The sequence below is a fragment of the Nematolebias whitei genome, chromosome 17 (assembly GCF_014905685.2).
Source record: "Nematolebias whitei isolate Nwh7 chromosome 17, NemWhi1, whole genome shotgun sequence".
Classification (NCBI taxonomy): Eukaryota; Metazoa; Chordata; class Actinopteri; order Cyprinodontiformes; family Rivulidae; genus Nematolebias; species Nematolebias whitei.
The window spans coordinates 11,974,010-11,990,032 of NC_056514.1; the positions used below are offsets into that span (position 1 = coordinate 11,974,010).

General features: G+C 40.8%; 1 protein-coding gene across 1 annotated transcript in view; it reads right to left on the reverse strand.

Moving 5' to 3' along the window:
* The window catches only part of LOC119423672 (1-phosphatidylinositol 4,5-bisphosphate phosphodiesterase delta-3-A), a gene marked incomplete in the record, with an annotated part of 94,779 nt that overhangs the window by 34,268 nt on the left and 44,488 nt on the right, over positions 1 to 16,023 (reverse strand). Inside the window, 1 exon segment of the mRNA XM_037691077.1 lies at positions 8,035 to 8,187. Coding sequence (XP_037547005.1) covers positions 8,035 to 8,187 — 153 coding nt within the window.

Sequence of the window (16,023 nt, forward strand, 5' to 3'; positions counted from 1 at the left end):
AAATTAAAACTCTGATGAACCAGATTCTACAAAAACATTAGATTTAATTTTTTATAGGTTTTCATCATCATTTGATGTATTTGCACTCATTGTGTCTACTTTTAATATTCATTTTAGATGTGTGGTTTTCTTTCTTGTTCACATATATACATTTTATTTTTAGCTTTGCTTTAAAGTTCTTGTTTTGTGATTTGTACTTTTGTGGGTTAAAATAAAGTTGAACTGAAGGTCGTCTCTTTTCTTTAAACATGTTTGAGGGAAATATTCCTGAGATCCAATAGTTTTGTGTCTTTTTATGATTTTCAGCTGAGTTAACAGTCATTAAAGTGAAAACAGGATTTCATGATGAAGCTGGCACCGTTTTTTTTTTTTTTAACATCTTCAACGCTCTGCTGGTCTCACTGATCCTCTCCTCCGGAGACAGGACGGGCAGGCTCATCTTCCCAGCTCCGAGCTCAGCTGGTGACTCACAAAGGCCATTCCAAGACTCCAGCCGTGCGTAATCATGAAGGCTCGACCCGCGCAGACAGGCGGACAGAGACGGGTCTGCGACGAACGGTGGAAGCGATTTTAAAAAACATTTTACGTGTAAAAAAAAAAAATCATTTTTAAATCGCTTCAGCAATTTTTTAAAACATTTTTTGTATAAAAACAAAATATTATTTTATTGAAAAATCGCTTCCACCGTCCGTCCCAGACTGTCCAGTCCGCCTGACTGCCGGGCGGGATCAGGATTCAGCCTTCATGATTAGGCATGGCCGGGGTCTCGCAACGGCCATCTGCGAGTCTACATCTCCAGCTTCGCAGTGACCAGCGGAGCTCTGAGCACACAAGGCTGGTATCCGGAACCTGAGCCTCCGAGTCGGCACATCGATGGATCTTCCGCGGTGACCAGCTGAACTTGGAGCGGGGGAGATGACGCCCTGCCCAGCCTGGCGCTCCGAGGCTCCGGAGGGAGGATCGGGGTAGACCAGCAGAGCTCCATCCAGCTTGCTCTGAATTATGTTGTCGGCCACCAAGCACAAAAAATGCCAGCACATCAGCATTAGGCCAAGATGTTGTCAGTATTGTTTTTAAAATCTTTAAAATAAGTCCAGCCGCTGCTCCAGTCCAAGAAATTGCAAATGGCGGATTATTGTTTTGAAAAGTTTCTGAAGGATCCAGTGACTCCGCCCCGACTCCGCCCCCGACCAATCAGTGACCGACAGTGTTCTGATGTCACATTTTAGTACCTCTTCGTTCCGGTTAGAACCACAGAGCCAAGGGTACTGAAAATAGTAACAGGTGCTAAGTACCGGTACTAATGGAAAAGCCTCAGAACCGGGCCAAGTAGGGTCCAGTCGGCCCGTACCGGTACTAATGGAAAAGGGGCATTAGAGAGGTCAAGGTCGAGAGCTTCAAATCTTTTTGCAAGATATTCTAGGAAACAGGAGCGGAGTAGGAGAAGGCCCTTTTGCCTAGTTCAGTCCTCACTGAGGGAACACTGTAGGTAAAAATGTCCTGAGAGCACACGCTGGAACTGCACTCACGCAGAGACATGTAGGAGGAACTGTATGAAGGCAGCAGACCAAGAAGTGATTTAAATATGAAAATGTACCAGTGAGAGAGTCTGCATGACGTTAATGATGTCCAGTTAACCAGTGAATACAGGGTGCAGTGGTGGGTACGATAATCACAGCCAGTTATGAATCTTAGTGCACCGTGATAGACAGCATCCAACATCTGCAGGGTTCTTGCAGGAGCGTTCATGTAAATAATGTCACCGTAATCAATGGAGGGAAGAAAAGTCACAGATACAAGGTGTTTCCTATCATTCAGAGTTAGACAGGATCTGTTTCTGAAAAAGAAACCCAGTTTAACTTTCAGTTTCTTTAATAGGTTTCCATATGAAGTTTAAAAGAGAGATGCCAGTCGACCAAGATACCCAAATATTTATAGGAATCAACAAACTCAATGGGGACACCATTTGAGGATAAAATCTGAGGAAGAACTGCTGGGGCCAACTTCCTGTTTGAAAAAGCGTCCTTTTGGTTTTGTCAGCATTTAGGACAAGTTTGAGGTGAAACAAATCTGACTGGATGATGTCAAATGCGAATTGCAAAAGCTGGAAAGCCTTAGCAACTGTTTTAGTTCGACAATAAACAACTGTGTCATCAGCATAGAAATGTAAGGATGCATCAGGAATGCTCTGACCTACATTACCTATGTAGATTGTAAAGAGGGTGGGTCCTAAGACTGAGCCTTGTGGTACACCATTGTTGACTGTTAAATAACTGGAGGAAGTACCATTATGTTGACCACATTGCCTCCGATTTGAGAGATAGTTAGAGAACCATTCAATGGTGTGATCTGAAAAACCAATTTCTGAGAGCTTATGACACAAAATGTTATGATCCACAGTGTCACAAGCTTTAGACAGGTCTAAGTAAAGTGCAGCACAATAATCCTTAGCATCCAGTGCTTCAACAACGTCATTAAGAACCTTCAGTGAAGCAGTTGTTGTGCTGTGTTGTTTCCTGAAACCAGATTGATGGAGAGGTAAGATGTTAAATGAATCCAGGTAATTTTTTATTTGAGAGTTTATCTATTTTTCTAGAACCTTGGCTAAAATGAAAAACAAAAGGAGATGACTGTAGATTTCAGGAGAAACAGGAACAGGTCCAACCCTATTTGCATCATGGGAGAAGAAATGGAGGTGGTGGAGAAGTATAAATACCTTGGGGTTCACCTGGACAACAGACTGGACTGGAGATGCTACAGTGAAGCGTCTACAAGAAGGGACAGAGCAGACTGTACTTCTTGAGGAAGCTGAAGTCCTTCAGTGTTTGCAGCAAGATACTGCATATCTTCTATAAGTCTGTTGTAGAGAGTGCCATCTCTTCTGCCATCATCTGCTGGGGTAGCAGAACCAGAGCAAGTGACTTAAAAAAGATCAACAAGCTCATAAAGAAGGCTGGCTCAGTTCTGGGGACTCCTCTAGAACCTTTGGAGATGATTGTACAAAGAAGGATTCTTCATAAAATGAAGAACATTATAGTCAACCCTCAGCATCCTCTTCATCATACTGTCATACAACAGAGTGTCTTCAGTCAGAGGCTTCTTCAGATCCATTATAGGACAAACCACTACAAGAGATCCTTCCTGCCCTCAGCCATAAGCATCTAGAACAACTCTAATGAAACCAGGATGATGAGTTACAACAACATTTAATTTACCTCTGGGATTAATAAAGTATTTCTGAATTGAATTGAATTGAAATGTAGAGTTTAGAGATTGGTCGATAGTTGTTCAATGAGGTGGGGTCACCTCCCTTCAGCAAAGGTAGAACAAAGGCTGTTTTCCAAGCGTCTGGGATGGAGTTTTTACTTATGGACAAGTTAAAGATGTGGGTCACAGGGACTGTGATGATATGAGAGACCAACCTTAAGAAATAAGCTGGAAGTTCATCTGGTCAAAATGGAAGATGACATCTCACTTAATTCAAGTTATCATATTCACAAAATGCATGGACAGACAAAGAGAGAGTATTTCCAATTCCCCCTCTTTTGCGCGACTATCATGAATTTAAAACCCAAGAGTGCAGACAAAAACTCAGGAGAAGCTCGAGGTAAAATTAGAAGCAAAAAATAGTTATTAAATTAAAACGAGCTGACATGGCAGCAAAGAAAATGCTCACAAAGACTTTCACGGAGGAACACTAGAAAGAGCCATTTAATGCACATACAAGGGACAGATAAAAATATAAAGGGAACACTAACAAGAGACAAGTAGAAACAACAAAGTCCATGCTCAATAATTCAGGTATACTGAAAGGGTTTTTTCCTCGTAACACCTTTGTAAAGAATTCACAGAAGACAAGCGTAAGTTTCTTAAAATAATCCTCTGCAGAGGTGGGAGTTCTACTTGACCAAACGTCAAGCGAAGAAGTCCGACGTTCTGACTGTGACGCTCGTATTTTTATTAGGTGGAGGGGGGTGTGGGAAACAAGGCACAAATCAACAGATACAACTTCTCCGACCCAGCGGAGACACAAAATATGATTAAACTAACAAACAGTTTGATACGAAGACAGGATAGCAGTATAGCAAGGTCAGAACTAAATAACAGCCATGGTTGTTTAAAAACCCAAGGTCTGTGGTCTTAGTACGAACACACCAGCTGCACACAAAACTCTGGATGTTTTGTGTTTCAGCTGGGCTTCAGTTCACATGGCTGGAGTTTTAAGAAAAATAGTAAGAAGTCTAAAACAGTTTTAAATGATAACATTTTTTAATTTATCCAACATATACAATCCAACAATTTACAGTCAGGTCATCTGGACAGTTTCTAGTTTTTTTTTTTATTTAAAGAAACTGTCCAGATGACCTGACTGAAACATTGTTGGATTGTATACCTGGATTATTGAGCATTGACTTTGTTGGTTTTGAACCAGTTTGACATGACTGTCGACAAGGAAGAGGGACAGCACCGGAAGAGGGGGCGTATCAAAGAGACCATCATAGCACCAGCATTTTTCAAACTTTCTTTAGACCATACCATACCATACCAATTTATTTATAGAGCACTTAAAACAGCAACAAGGCCAACCAAAGTGCTGTACAAAAGAAAACAAACATGCACAGCGGACAGGAAAACATAAAATAGAAATACAGATACAAATAGACAAGTAAATCCCATAACTGGTTTGTTCCACTTTAGAGTAAGCTGTTGGGGGAAGAATCAGTTTTGTGTTGTGTGTTTCCTTGACTGATGAAGCCTTTTGGATGGAAGGTGAAACGTTTCAGCACAAAAAACAACAACAAAAAAAGAAACTGTCCAGATGACCTGACTGAAAATTGTTGAACAATTAAAAACACTTGGGATAAAATGCTGAGGATCAGGTGAGGGAGAACAAGAGCAGGAAGTACTACATGAGAGGAAGTCACTGGGGGAAAAAAATAATACAGTAAACTGAAAACTGAAAATCCAAAAAACACTAAGGTCCAGAAATCATAAAAACATGCACACACAAAAGAAAAATAAAACCCAGAGAGCTCACAGTGACAGGACAAAAATGCAGCAACCCAACTTTTTATTAGAATCCATTTGTTAATTTTATTTATAAGATAAGATTTTTTTCATCAAAACGACAAGGTCCTGGAGAATCGGCGTGTCCAGCTGAGACTCACACTGTGGGGTACGTCATGGATTCGTGGGGAGTGTGGCAGTTGATTTGCCTCTCAGTTCTGTCTCAGAAGGATGTTGCAGACGTTTACATATTTGGAATTATGATAGCAGGGACTCTGCTTTTTGACATCGGCGGGGCTCTGTTTTATCGACTTTTGAAGAAGACATCGGCAGCAGTTTCGGCCATGGAAAAGCTTCCGAGTTAGTGTGAAGGTTTGGTCCGTGCAGTAGGAACTTTAAATCATCCGGTTTACGAGCTTAACCGTAAGGTGGAGGCAATTTATGAGAATCGCAAGCCACCTGCGGCTTCTGGGACTCGTCAGCGTAGTGGGTTTGACCTTGAAGGAGACTCATAGCATGGATCAGTGGAATGGAATCCCACAATTAGGCATTTTCGGAACCAGAACGCCCAGATGGACTCAAGGCTGGAAAAAAGTAATCTCTGCCAGAAGAAAAACAAGAATCAAGCATATCTAAATCTGACTCCCGACGGCATCGGAGACGGGCCGACTATCAAATTTCTCCTGGGTCATGAGTAACCAAGGACAAAAGGACAAAAGCTTCATCTATTGCAACCCCACCCCCCACCCCACCCCCCCGATAACTTTCTGTGCAAGCTTATCAGAACTGCTAGCTGAAACAACATCTTCAGAAACTGTGGCTGATCTGAAAAAACGCTCATGGACAAATCTCAACACCTTGATGTCAAATGCAAATGTAATCATGTTTTAATTGTGCTTGCTGGTAGAGTTTTTTTGATGTCTCAAATCGTGTCCTGATAGACAAGATGTGAAAGATCTTTTTTTGTAATACCACTATCTACCCTCATGTTTCTCTCCCTTTTCCTATCTAAGATTATTATCTGAAAAGGATAAGAAGGCCGCGCTTTCTATAGTTGCAGCTTCATGCACTCCGCCCATCTTTCGGACGACTGTACGTACATATTTGCGTTGTATCTCGGTGCAAGGCCAATAAAGTTTATTCTGATTCTGATTCTTCTGATTCTGATTTAAAAATCTGATTCTATCAAAACATCTACAAGGCTGAAAACACAAGAATGCAAAAATGAAAAGAGGATTTAAACACATTTGTGTTGAATTTAATTGTGAAATGACTGATGGAGAGTACAAAACGCTGACAGTCAACCTGCTTATGTTCTTTCAACAACTTCAGTTATTTAGCTAATATTTAAAATGCTGTTTGCTGCTGCTATGCATTTAATTTACCCTCTAGGTGTTATTGTTGCACACTGAAGTTTAATTCAAGTCATTTGTGTAGTGAACTAAGCCTCAGGTCAAATCTGGCCTTGAGGGCCTTCCTGGGACAAGAACTGTATTTCATTGATTTGAGTCCAGAAACACAAGATTAAGTTCATCCAGAGACTTTCTAAGTGTCCTGCACTGATCAATTGAAAGAACACTCTCTTTTTCTATTATCATTACTATCTTACAAATGTCTTGATAATCAAAGTGTGTTTAGTTCAAACCATTTTTAAATGTTGAAGTGAACTACTCATTTTAAATCAACTGTGAAACAGTATTAATGAATTTTTAATCCTCATTCAAAGTAGAAATCAAGTTAAAATGTGTTACAAACGAATTATGCATTTTCTGATTTTCTGTCTGAAATGAGCAAGTGTAAGTTGGTCCAAGGTTGGAGACAAGCGCAAACCAGTTTGTTGGAACGAACTGTCATGTTTTTAAATCCTCTCAGACGTAAATAGAGAAGCTGGCACCTGTTTTCCCCCAACTCGCCTAAACATTTCTCTCGTCTGTCTCAAAAACATCTTCTGTTTGTTCCAAAACAATTTTTCTGTTTTTCTGACTTCTAGTGACCTCTTACGTCACAAAAACCCACCCCCTGTTCGGTCGATCGACCAATCAGGACTTCCCAAATGAACCGGAAACAGAACTCTTTAAATGTCGGCACTTCCTAGTTCCAACCAGTCGAGTGCGGTGGGAGAGCAGTTCAGTTCGGAGAGCAGAACCTAACAGAAGAAGTGCTGGAGAGAGCAGGAGGTTCAGACATGATCCGCAGTTCTTCCGAGTCTTGTGGGAATTATGAAATCTTCCACATCTGAGTGGAGCCTCTGACGGACTTACTCCTCTTGTGAGTCCACCAGTGGGGTGAACGTGTGTCGATCGGAATACCGTCACTACTTCGGACGATTCATAGCTGTTCCTACGGAGACGCTGAAATGGTGCGTTAAATGGAACTCCGTACCAGTGGAGACACCTCCTACAGGTAAAGAGTCGATTTACACTACCTAAGTGTACCGAGGGGGAAGCTGAGATCCAATGGAGCGTGCCGTTCTGATACCGATACATATTCACTCATCCATCTTTTCCTCTCCATTTAAACTTCATTTCCATCTTTAAAACTCTTCCATCTTGCCAGTAATTCATCCAGATATTTTCAGAAATGTCTGTTGGGTTAAAGTTGCAAGGGAAATCATGGCCGTATGGTTTCCTAGTTGTAAAACTTGCTAATTAATTATGTTGTTGTTGAAATCAATTTGCCAAATTAATGTAAATGTTTGATGTTAAACTTTGATTCTGTTAATAAATGACCGCATTCATTTGATGGGTCAAAGAAAATTAACGTCTCACGTTACATTTAATTATTCAATGCACGATATTATTCAGTCCAGAAAAATGAAAGAATCCGTTTAATTTATGAATATATCACAGATATATGTTCATCTACATTTGTCAATGTTCTTATTCTAGCCAGAACAAAAACAGGCACTATGTGACCAAGCTACATTTTGTTCAGCGGACAAATATGATCTTTGTCCCTGCTAGTATCTACAGATGTGACAGTTCTCCCACATTACTGAACCTTGGTCCAGTTTTCCCCATGATTTACCTCTGGAGAAGGCAAGTAGCAGGAATCCAGACCTTTGAGGGGCTTGATGAGCAGCTTGTCTCCCAGGATAGATCGCAGGTGTTGAGCCATTACAGTCTGTTGCTCAATGGAGCAGTGGTTTTCCAGGGACAGGATCAGAGGATAGGGAGATGCCTTAGTGAGAATGATAAAGGGGTTGCATTAGGTTTATATAAAGATCAGATATGGGTAACTTTCTCTGGAAACGCAGACCAGGAGCTGTTCAGATTAAAAAATGCTTTAATTTTACAAACAAAAAAGGGTGTATAAAATCATATGCAGTCCCCAGAACTGTTAAACTTTGACTGGCTGAACCTCTTCAACATGTTCCAGATCTACACAGAAAAGACATCCAGACAGAAGGATGAAAATTACATGTGTTAGGGTTGTTCTATTTTATAATTTTTTAAATAGCTTCTATCTCATATTAATATTTGTTTCTGCATGTACAGAACAAAAGTTTTATTTTGGTTCAGTTTATATCTTGCTGTGTGTAAGTTTCTGGAAAGTTCTGAATTACATCAAGTGGACGTTTTATCAAGAAACTATCTGTACAAGCTAAATCTTCTGAAATGTTCTGACCGTCATCCTGATAAGATTTTTGTACATGTGAACCTGACCTGTTTTCATGCCCCACTTTTTCATAACAAATACAGACTCACACAGCAAAACGGGAGAGTTCACTCTGACCTAGTCGGTGACTCTCACCTTTGATCAAAGGGGACTGAGCGCTAAAAAACCACCTCTCTGTTGTGTGTAGTTAATTATCTTTAAAGGTTAAACAGAAAATACCTATTATTTTGGAGCCGTGACCTCGGATTCCTACATATCTGTTTTGCTGGTGCAGTTTCAGTCGGACACGTTGAAAAAACCCGTGTGCACGGTGGAGCCAAAAAGCCCTGGTGGGCTTTCAAAGTTCCCAGCCAGGCCAGTCTTGCGTCCGTCGCGGACCTCATCAGCAGCAGATTGACGGAAAACCAGATTTCTTTCACACAAACAGCGACGTGAGTACTCTGTCATAATATTTTGGTTTTAACCAGCGGAGACTATTTCTTACGCTATAAGTAAAACGAGTCAAGACCTCTTTTAATAAGTGAGATTTTAGGAGTTAAGAACTTTCATTCCAAATAAGTATAACGTATAATCAAATCCTTATTAATAAGTGCGTTTTTTTACAGTTGAAAACAAAAGTGAGACTTTCTAAAAATCAAGATCTTAATTGACAAAAAACATAAAAGTGAGACTGTGGTCAAGATCTTTTCTAAAAACTTTGAGTGAGACTCATAAGCCGGCATTATTCTAAAAAAATTAAGACACGTGCAAAACTTCTGTCTGTCTGTGTGTGTATGTTTAGGAGGACAAGCTGATTCTGTAAAAAAAATCCTTGAAACCTGACTGTACTAACAGACGGGACCTGAAGCAGGTCTGCTTACAACCTCCATTAAGATTGTTGTTTAGGTGAAGTGATTTTTTGGATCTAAAAAACGAAAACTGCGGCTTTGTTTGTCAGACAAAAGATAATACCCACTAAAGCATAGGAAAAGCGCTAAAATACTTTTGTTTTCTTTGTCTGTAAGTTTACTGATCATTATGATTTTACTGATTACTTTCCACTATTTTGTGTTCCTGATTTTTTCTTTTTCTCTTCTCTTTATTTATTTTCTAACACACGTTATGACCAAAGCTATTAACTCGACTGTGTAAACAGAACCAGCTGACGCACACACACACCGCGCTGCATTAAAACATACTAAAAATGTGCTAAATAATAACAGTTTAATAAATATAAACAGTATTTTTTGTGTACAAGATAAACTAAAGTTTTCTAGTTATATAACTCATCCAACATCTCCCCCTCTCAAAACGTCCTTTCTGGACTAAACGACCCGTACAGAGGCTCGGTTTTGGTCCATTCAACCAAGTAGGTATCTCTGCAGGCAAATTCGGAAGGCGTATCTGGGTGGTCATATCTGATTGGACTATAGGAAAATGGGCGTGTCTGGCCGGCCGCATCTGATTGGACGATAGAATGAAAGGCTGAACGATAAAATGCCGTAACCACAGACACATTATGTCTAAAAACAAGGCATTATAGGCAGATTGTGTTAACCACAGGCATATTGTGTCTATATGTTAACCGGTTCGACATTAGCGGTGTCTCAGGTTCAACATTGGCGGCGTCTCAGTTCAACATTAGCGGTGTCTCCATAACTTCTTTTTCTGCCTCTCTTAACACAGAACTTCCGGTTAAATTTCAAAATAAGAGCAACATAACTGGGTAGTGGGGAGGGCTAATTGTTAGTTTTTTTAAATACCTAGCCGTAACATTAAAAAACAAATTCCATTTTGGTTGATGAAAAATGTGAATAAAGTTACAATCGATTCATAAAGAAAAATATTAATGATACTTAAACTGGCCTTGGGACAAAGGATGTTTCCTTTAACTTCACATTTTCTTGTTCAACTTGCAGTCACTGCAGATGAGTGATTGTCAGTTTCTGTAAGATTTCTGCAACTGGAGCAGGTATTTCTGTTTACTGGTTAACTTCCTCAGCTGTCTCACATTTTAAGGGTCAACCCTACTCCATGTTTCAGCTCTTTTCATAGATCAGATCTCATAGAAGAGCACTTCTAAAGAGTAAATTTTGTTTTTAGCGTTTGTTTTGGGTCATTATCTCGTCATAGGACTCCATCCATCCATCCATTATCTTTACCCGCTTATTCCATTTTGGGTCACGGGGGTCGCTGGTGCCCATGTCCAGCAATCACTGTGCGAGGGGCAGGGTACACCCTGGATGGGTCGCAAGTCCATCACAGGGCCACATAGAGACAAACGAGACAAACAACCATTCACTTTCTCACTCACACCTAGGGACAATTTAGAGTTACCAATCAGCCTAACATGCATGTTTTTGGTCTGTGGGAGGAAACCGGAGTACCCGGAGAAAACCCACGCATGCACGGAGAGAACATGCAAACTCCACCCAGAAAGGCCCCTGGACCGGGGTTTGAACCAAGGACCTGCTCGCTGAGAGGCAGCAGCTCTACCAGTTGCGCCACCGTGCTGCCCGTCATAGGACTCATGATCTTTAATTGAGACCAGACTTTTTGGACAAATGGGAGCAGGTTTCGCTTCAGATGCTTCATATTTCATTTTATCCAGACCAGACTCAAGCCAACCTGTGTCAGGTGCAGCCTACAACCCAAGGCCAAAAGAGAATCTTCTTGTGTTTGACAGTAGAGTTAACGCTGTTTCTTAAAAATCTTCAGTTTTAAATAAGAGCTGATTGAGCTACTTAAAGAGCCAGTTTTAGCTCATTTGTTCATGTGACAATGTTTTAGATTTGCCCACATTAAAGAAAGGAGCAGCAAAAAAAAAAAAAAGTAGAAAACTAGCACATTTAGGAGTCAGTACATAACCAGACTTTTGGCCCTCACACCTATACCCAGTTGCTTATGCTGCATGATGAGATCAGATTTATCCATATTTTAGAAATTACATTTAGCTTGGTCGACAAAACAATACAAATGAAGACTGTCTTAAAAAAATTTAAGTTTAAGTTCGTCCCCTACAAACGCCTATTAAATACTGTTAGCCAATCAGTGTTCGCCACCCACAAACGCCTATTTGCCAGAAACCCCCACTTTTGATCTGCAGAGAACCCCTTCTCCATTCAACGGCCGCTGTGAACTTTTTTTTTAACAAAACGGTTCTGGTGGCCGTCAAGAAGTCGACTTTTCCCCCACAAATCCAGCCAGGATCCAGTTTTTGCCCCGTCACTTTTTACCAGCGGAGTTAGCTAAACGCTAGCTAAACAGGAAGTGCAAGCCGCGACAACACGCATGCGCGTTAACCAGCAATACAAAATCACAGCGCCAACTAATGCCCCGGCATGACAACAGAAAGTTATCAACGAGGTGGCTGATTCACAATCAGATGGTCAATAATTCTTGTAATGGAAATGATTCATGATATTTTAAAGCTCCAAATATGACCTAAATAATTCCTAAACACAAATGTAAACTGCCACAAATGCACTATGTTATATTTTTATAGGTTGTACTTTATTATTACAATGGAGCTTTGCATCCATTAATATACATTAGATAATAATACCACTGTTTTTTGACCCATGATGTTTGTCATGTGCCACGGGAGAGGTATCTTAATATGCATTTTTATATATAGAAGAAAAAAAAGAACAATTTTACTGTCTCCATCTCCTCTTTCCACAGAAAACATCAATCCAGCCAGCAGTTTTTGGTCTTTATTAAGGTCATCAAAAGGAAAACGTGGGACCGCACCAAATCCTACTGACCACACCAAACGCTGTAAAGGTAGCGGAAAAAACCCAGTTGGATCCATCATAAGCCTTTGAAAGTTGCAGAAAGTGTTAGACTCTTAAATCGACCAGGGTGTTTGAAAAAGTCTGACCACAAAGAGGACACACCGTTTAGGGTGTGTTATCTCGACGTCAGTGAAGAAACCAATGCTGTGTGCAGCAATCTGCCCCAGCCCTACGCCCTGAACAGGAACATCAGAGTTCCTAACATTTCTGTATATCTAACAACAATGAGAGCATCACAGCCAAGGTGGACTCTCTGTTGTGTTATGGCTATAGCATGTCACGTAGTCAGAGGTGACCTCACTGATTTGCTAAAACCTGATCTAGAACACCCTCATGACTACAGCACCAACCTATGGTGGCAGCTGATGAACAAAACCGCTTATGAAGGAAAGACTACTAATTGCTATGTATGTGCTCATCTACCCTATGCCACCCACAATTCAGGTTTGCAACCTGCAGCTGTGTCTACAGCCCAACAAGCATGTCTATATGGTCTGAGCACCCACCCAGGAACAAGCAGCTGGGCAAAACGAAGTTATACAACGCCACTATCCAGAAAGGTGAAGGGTATGCACACAGACTTACACAGACGACTAGCCATGGTAACTATGGGATACAACTTCACGTCAAATTGTATCATCACTGATGTCATCCCCCTACCACAGATGTCCATCAAACTGCCTGAACTGATCACATTGACAAATTTGCCAACAGGCGCCCTGGGATACTGTGTTTTCAACAATGGTATTACTTCTGTAGGATCGGTGCCCTGGAATTTATGTGAAAAGGTGTATACCTTCTGTGACATTGACCGGCCACACAAAGGTAAACCTATTTACCTGAATTGTGTTTTTTGCAAAGCAGGCTATTATGCCAATATTCAGGGGATCCCCAGACACCACTGCACTGAATCAGACGATGTCACCGATTGCACAGACCTCCTCCACCAACGGACCTTCAACATCAGCCTACCAACAAGAGGATGCCAGAAGACCATCCACTGCAGCATTGCAGTGCCAAGTGACAAAGGTTCTCGCATTAACTGACTGGTATTTCTTATATGGACAGAGAGCCTATACAGCGTTACCACCAAATTGGGGGGGGGCGCTAAGGAAAGCACCAACACTTCCAACTCGCAGGATGGAACGCTCTCCAATGCCAGAAGTGACCAGGTGGGGAGGGCTTACCACCAACACTGGCGTCCCATGGGAATTCAAGGTCTGGAACGGAGGAGAAAAGTTCTTCCAAGGACTCTTTCCATGGGTAGGAGTTGGTGAAATACGAGCCCATGTGGAAATCAACTGGTACGCCCTCCTCTGCCTTATCAATGACACCTACAAACTGGCAAATGGGACCCAGAATGAGCTGAGCGCCATGAGGCAAATGATTCTACATAACTGAATCATCCTTGACCTGCTGACCGCGTCACAAGGAGGTGTGTGCAAAATCATTGGTGAAACATGCTGTACTTAAATACCAGATCAATCAAGTTCTGGAGGAGACATCTACAACGCACTGCATGACCTAACTGACCTTAAGAGATATGTTGAGAGCGTGACCAAAGGAGCAGAGCGTTTCGAGTTGTGGTCATGGTTCACCTCTGGACCTTGGTGGCATTTATTCCTCAAAATTCTTACCCCAATTCTTTGCAGTATTAATTCTATTCTGTATATTTTTTGGCTGTATTGCTCCTCTTCTTAAACACATGATGATGAAAGTTTTTACAAGCACTCTTATCAATTTGCATCTAGCTAAGATGATGACTGAAAATGTGTAACAAAAATGATATGTCTGTTCTCTTTCCAGCCCACCAGTATAAAAATAAATATAATGTGTTTTTCTTTTTCTTTTATGTTTTGGCAAACTCAGAAAGAACTCAACTTTTATTTTTTCTTTTATGAGTTCTTTTTGGTTAAAAAAAATGATAAAAAGGGGGGAATGTTAGGGTTGTTCTATTTTATCATTTTTAAATAGCTTCTATCTCATATTAATATCTGTTTCTGCATGTACAGAACAAAAGGTTTATTTTGGTTCAGTTTATATCTTGCTGTGTGTAAGTTTCTGGAAAGTTCTGAATTACATCAAGTGGACGTTTTATCAAGAAACTATCTGTACAAGCTAAATCTTCTGAAATGTTCTGACCGTCATCCTGATAAGATTTTTGAACAAGTAAACCTGACCTGTTTTCATGCCCCACTTTTTCATAATAAATACAGACTCACCCAGCAAAACGGGAGAGTTCACTCTGACCTAGTCAGTGACTCTCATCTTTGATCAAAGGAGACTGAGCGCTAAAAAACCACCTCTCTGTTGTGTGAAGTCAATTATCTTTAAAGGTTAAACAGAAAATACCTATTAACATGAACATATTTTATGTTGAAATGTCATGAGACAGAATTATAGTGATTCCAACATTGGATCAGATGCATAACAACACTAACAGTACAGCCCACTGAGCGAGGAGACGTCTAAATGACGTCTTTTTTAAGTCATTTTTGCACGTGTAATTTGGGTCCCTCCCAGGTGCAGACTGTTACGACAGACGAAGTCTTTTTCCGACGTCCACTGGACAGTCAATATAGATGTATTTTCTACATCAAAATTTAACTTATTTTATTCACTTCAGATAATAATATAATTAGTAAGTGCTTCGTGTTGTCTTCATTGTATGTTCCCATGCAGTGTTTAACACATTCACCCTCAGATGGATGTTGGAATGACAGGGGTTCAATCCCAGGATCTTCAGGTTTAAAGTCAGCTGCTCTGGCGCTGCGCCATCTCTGTGCAGCAAACAAAGTTAAAGAAACAATATGTTTGACCATCTATTGTGCCACAGGAAACCACGCGCTACAGATACTAGGTTTACAATTAAATCATCACTCCTTAAATGTCACTAGAAACAGATGGACTAAGTTTTACAAATAAATCACTCCTTAATTTTTTTCCCTTTATCCTCTTTACTTGGTTAACAGAAATAGCTTCGAGAGAAAATAGCAACAGTTGGTTTATGAATGAAGCCGTGCAAATTTATAATCAAAAAAGAGTAACTGTGCACACTCTTTTATGATTATAAATTATGATTGTAAATTTTATTGTTATAAAAAGTATGATTCACTAAGGCACACCTGCACCTGTCTTGGATGTCTATACAACCTTCAAGTCCGACGTTCAAACATTCGACTTTATATCGACGTACAAGTGAGGTCATGGTTAGACGTCCAGAGTGGACTTTGTTTGCACGTCGTGGAGATGTCCAGAATTGGTCTAGACCGACGGACTCAATATAAATGTGATCTGCACATCCATTCGACGTCTAATGTTTAGTGGGAGGAACATTGCTGATCCCAGGTCAGTAGGGTGTGAGTTGATACCTAACATGGTTGACCCAGGAGGACCTCAATGAAGGCAGTCCATAAACACACATGCTGCAGGTCTTGCCTTGTTGAAAGGCTATACCAATGCTCTGGTCTAGGACATGCAGATGCAGGATGTCACTGATGTCACGGCTCATGACAGCAGAAGGACAGGATTGTCCCTCGGCACCTACAGTTGGCTGTCCGCAGCGACGAGGAGCTCGGCAGACTGCTGGGAGGAGGTCATCGTTCTGCCCAGCATTTGGGCG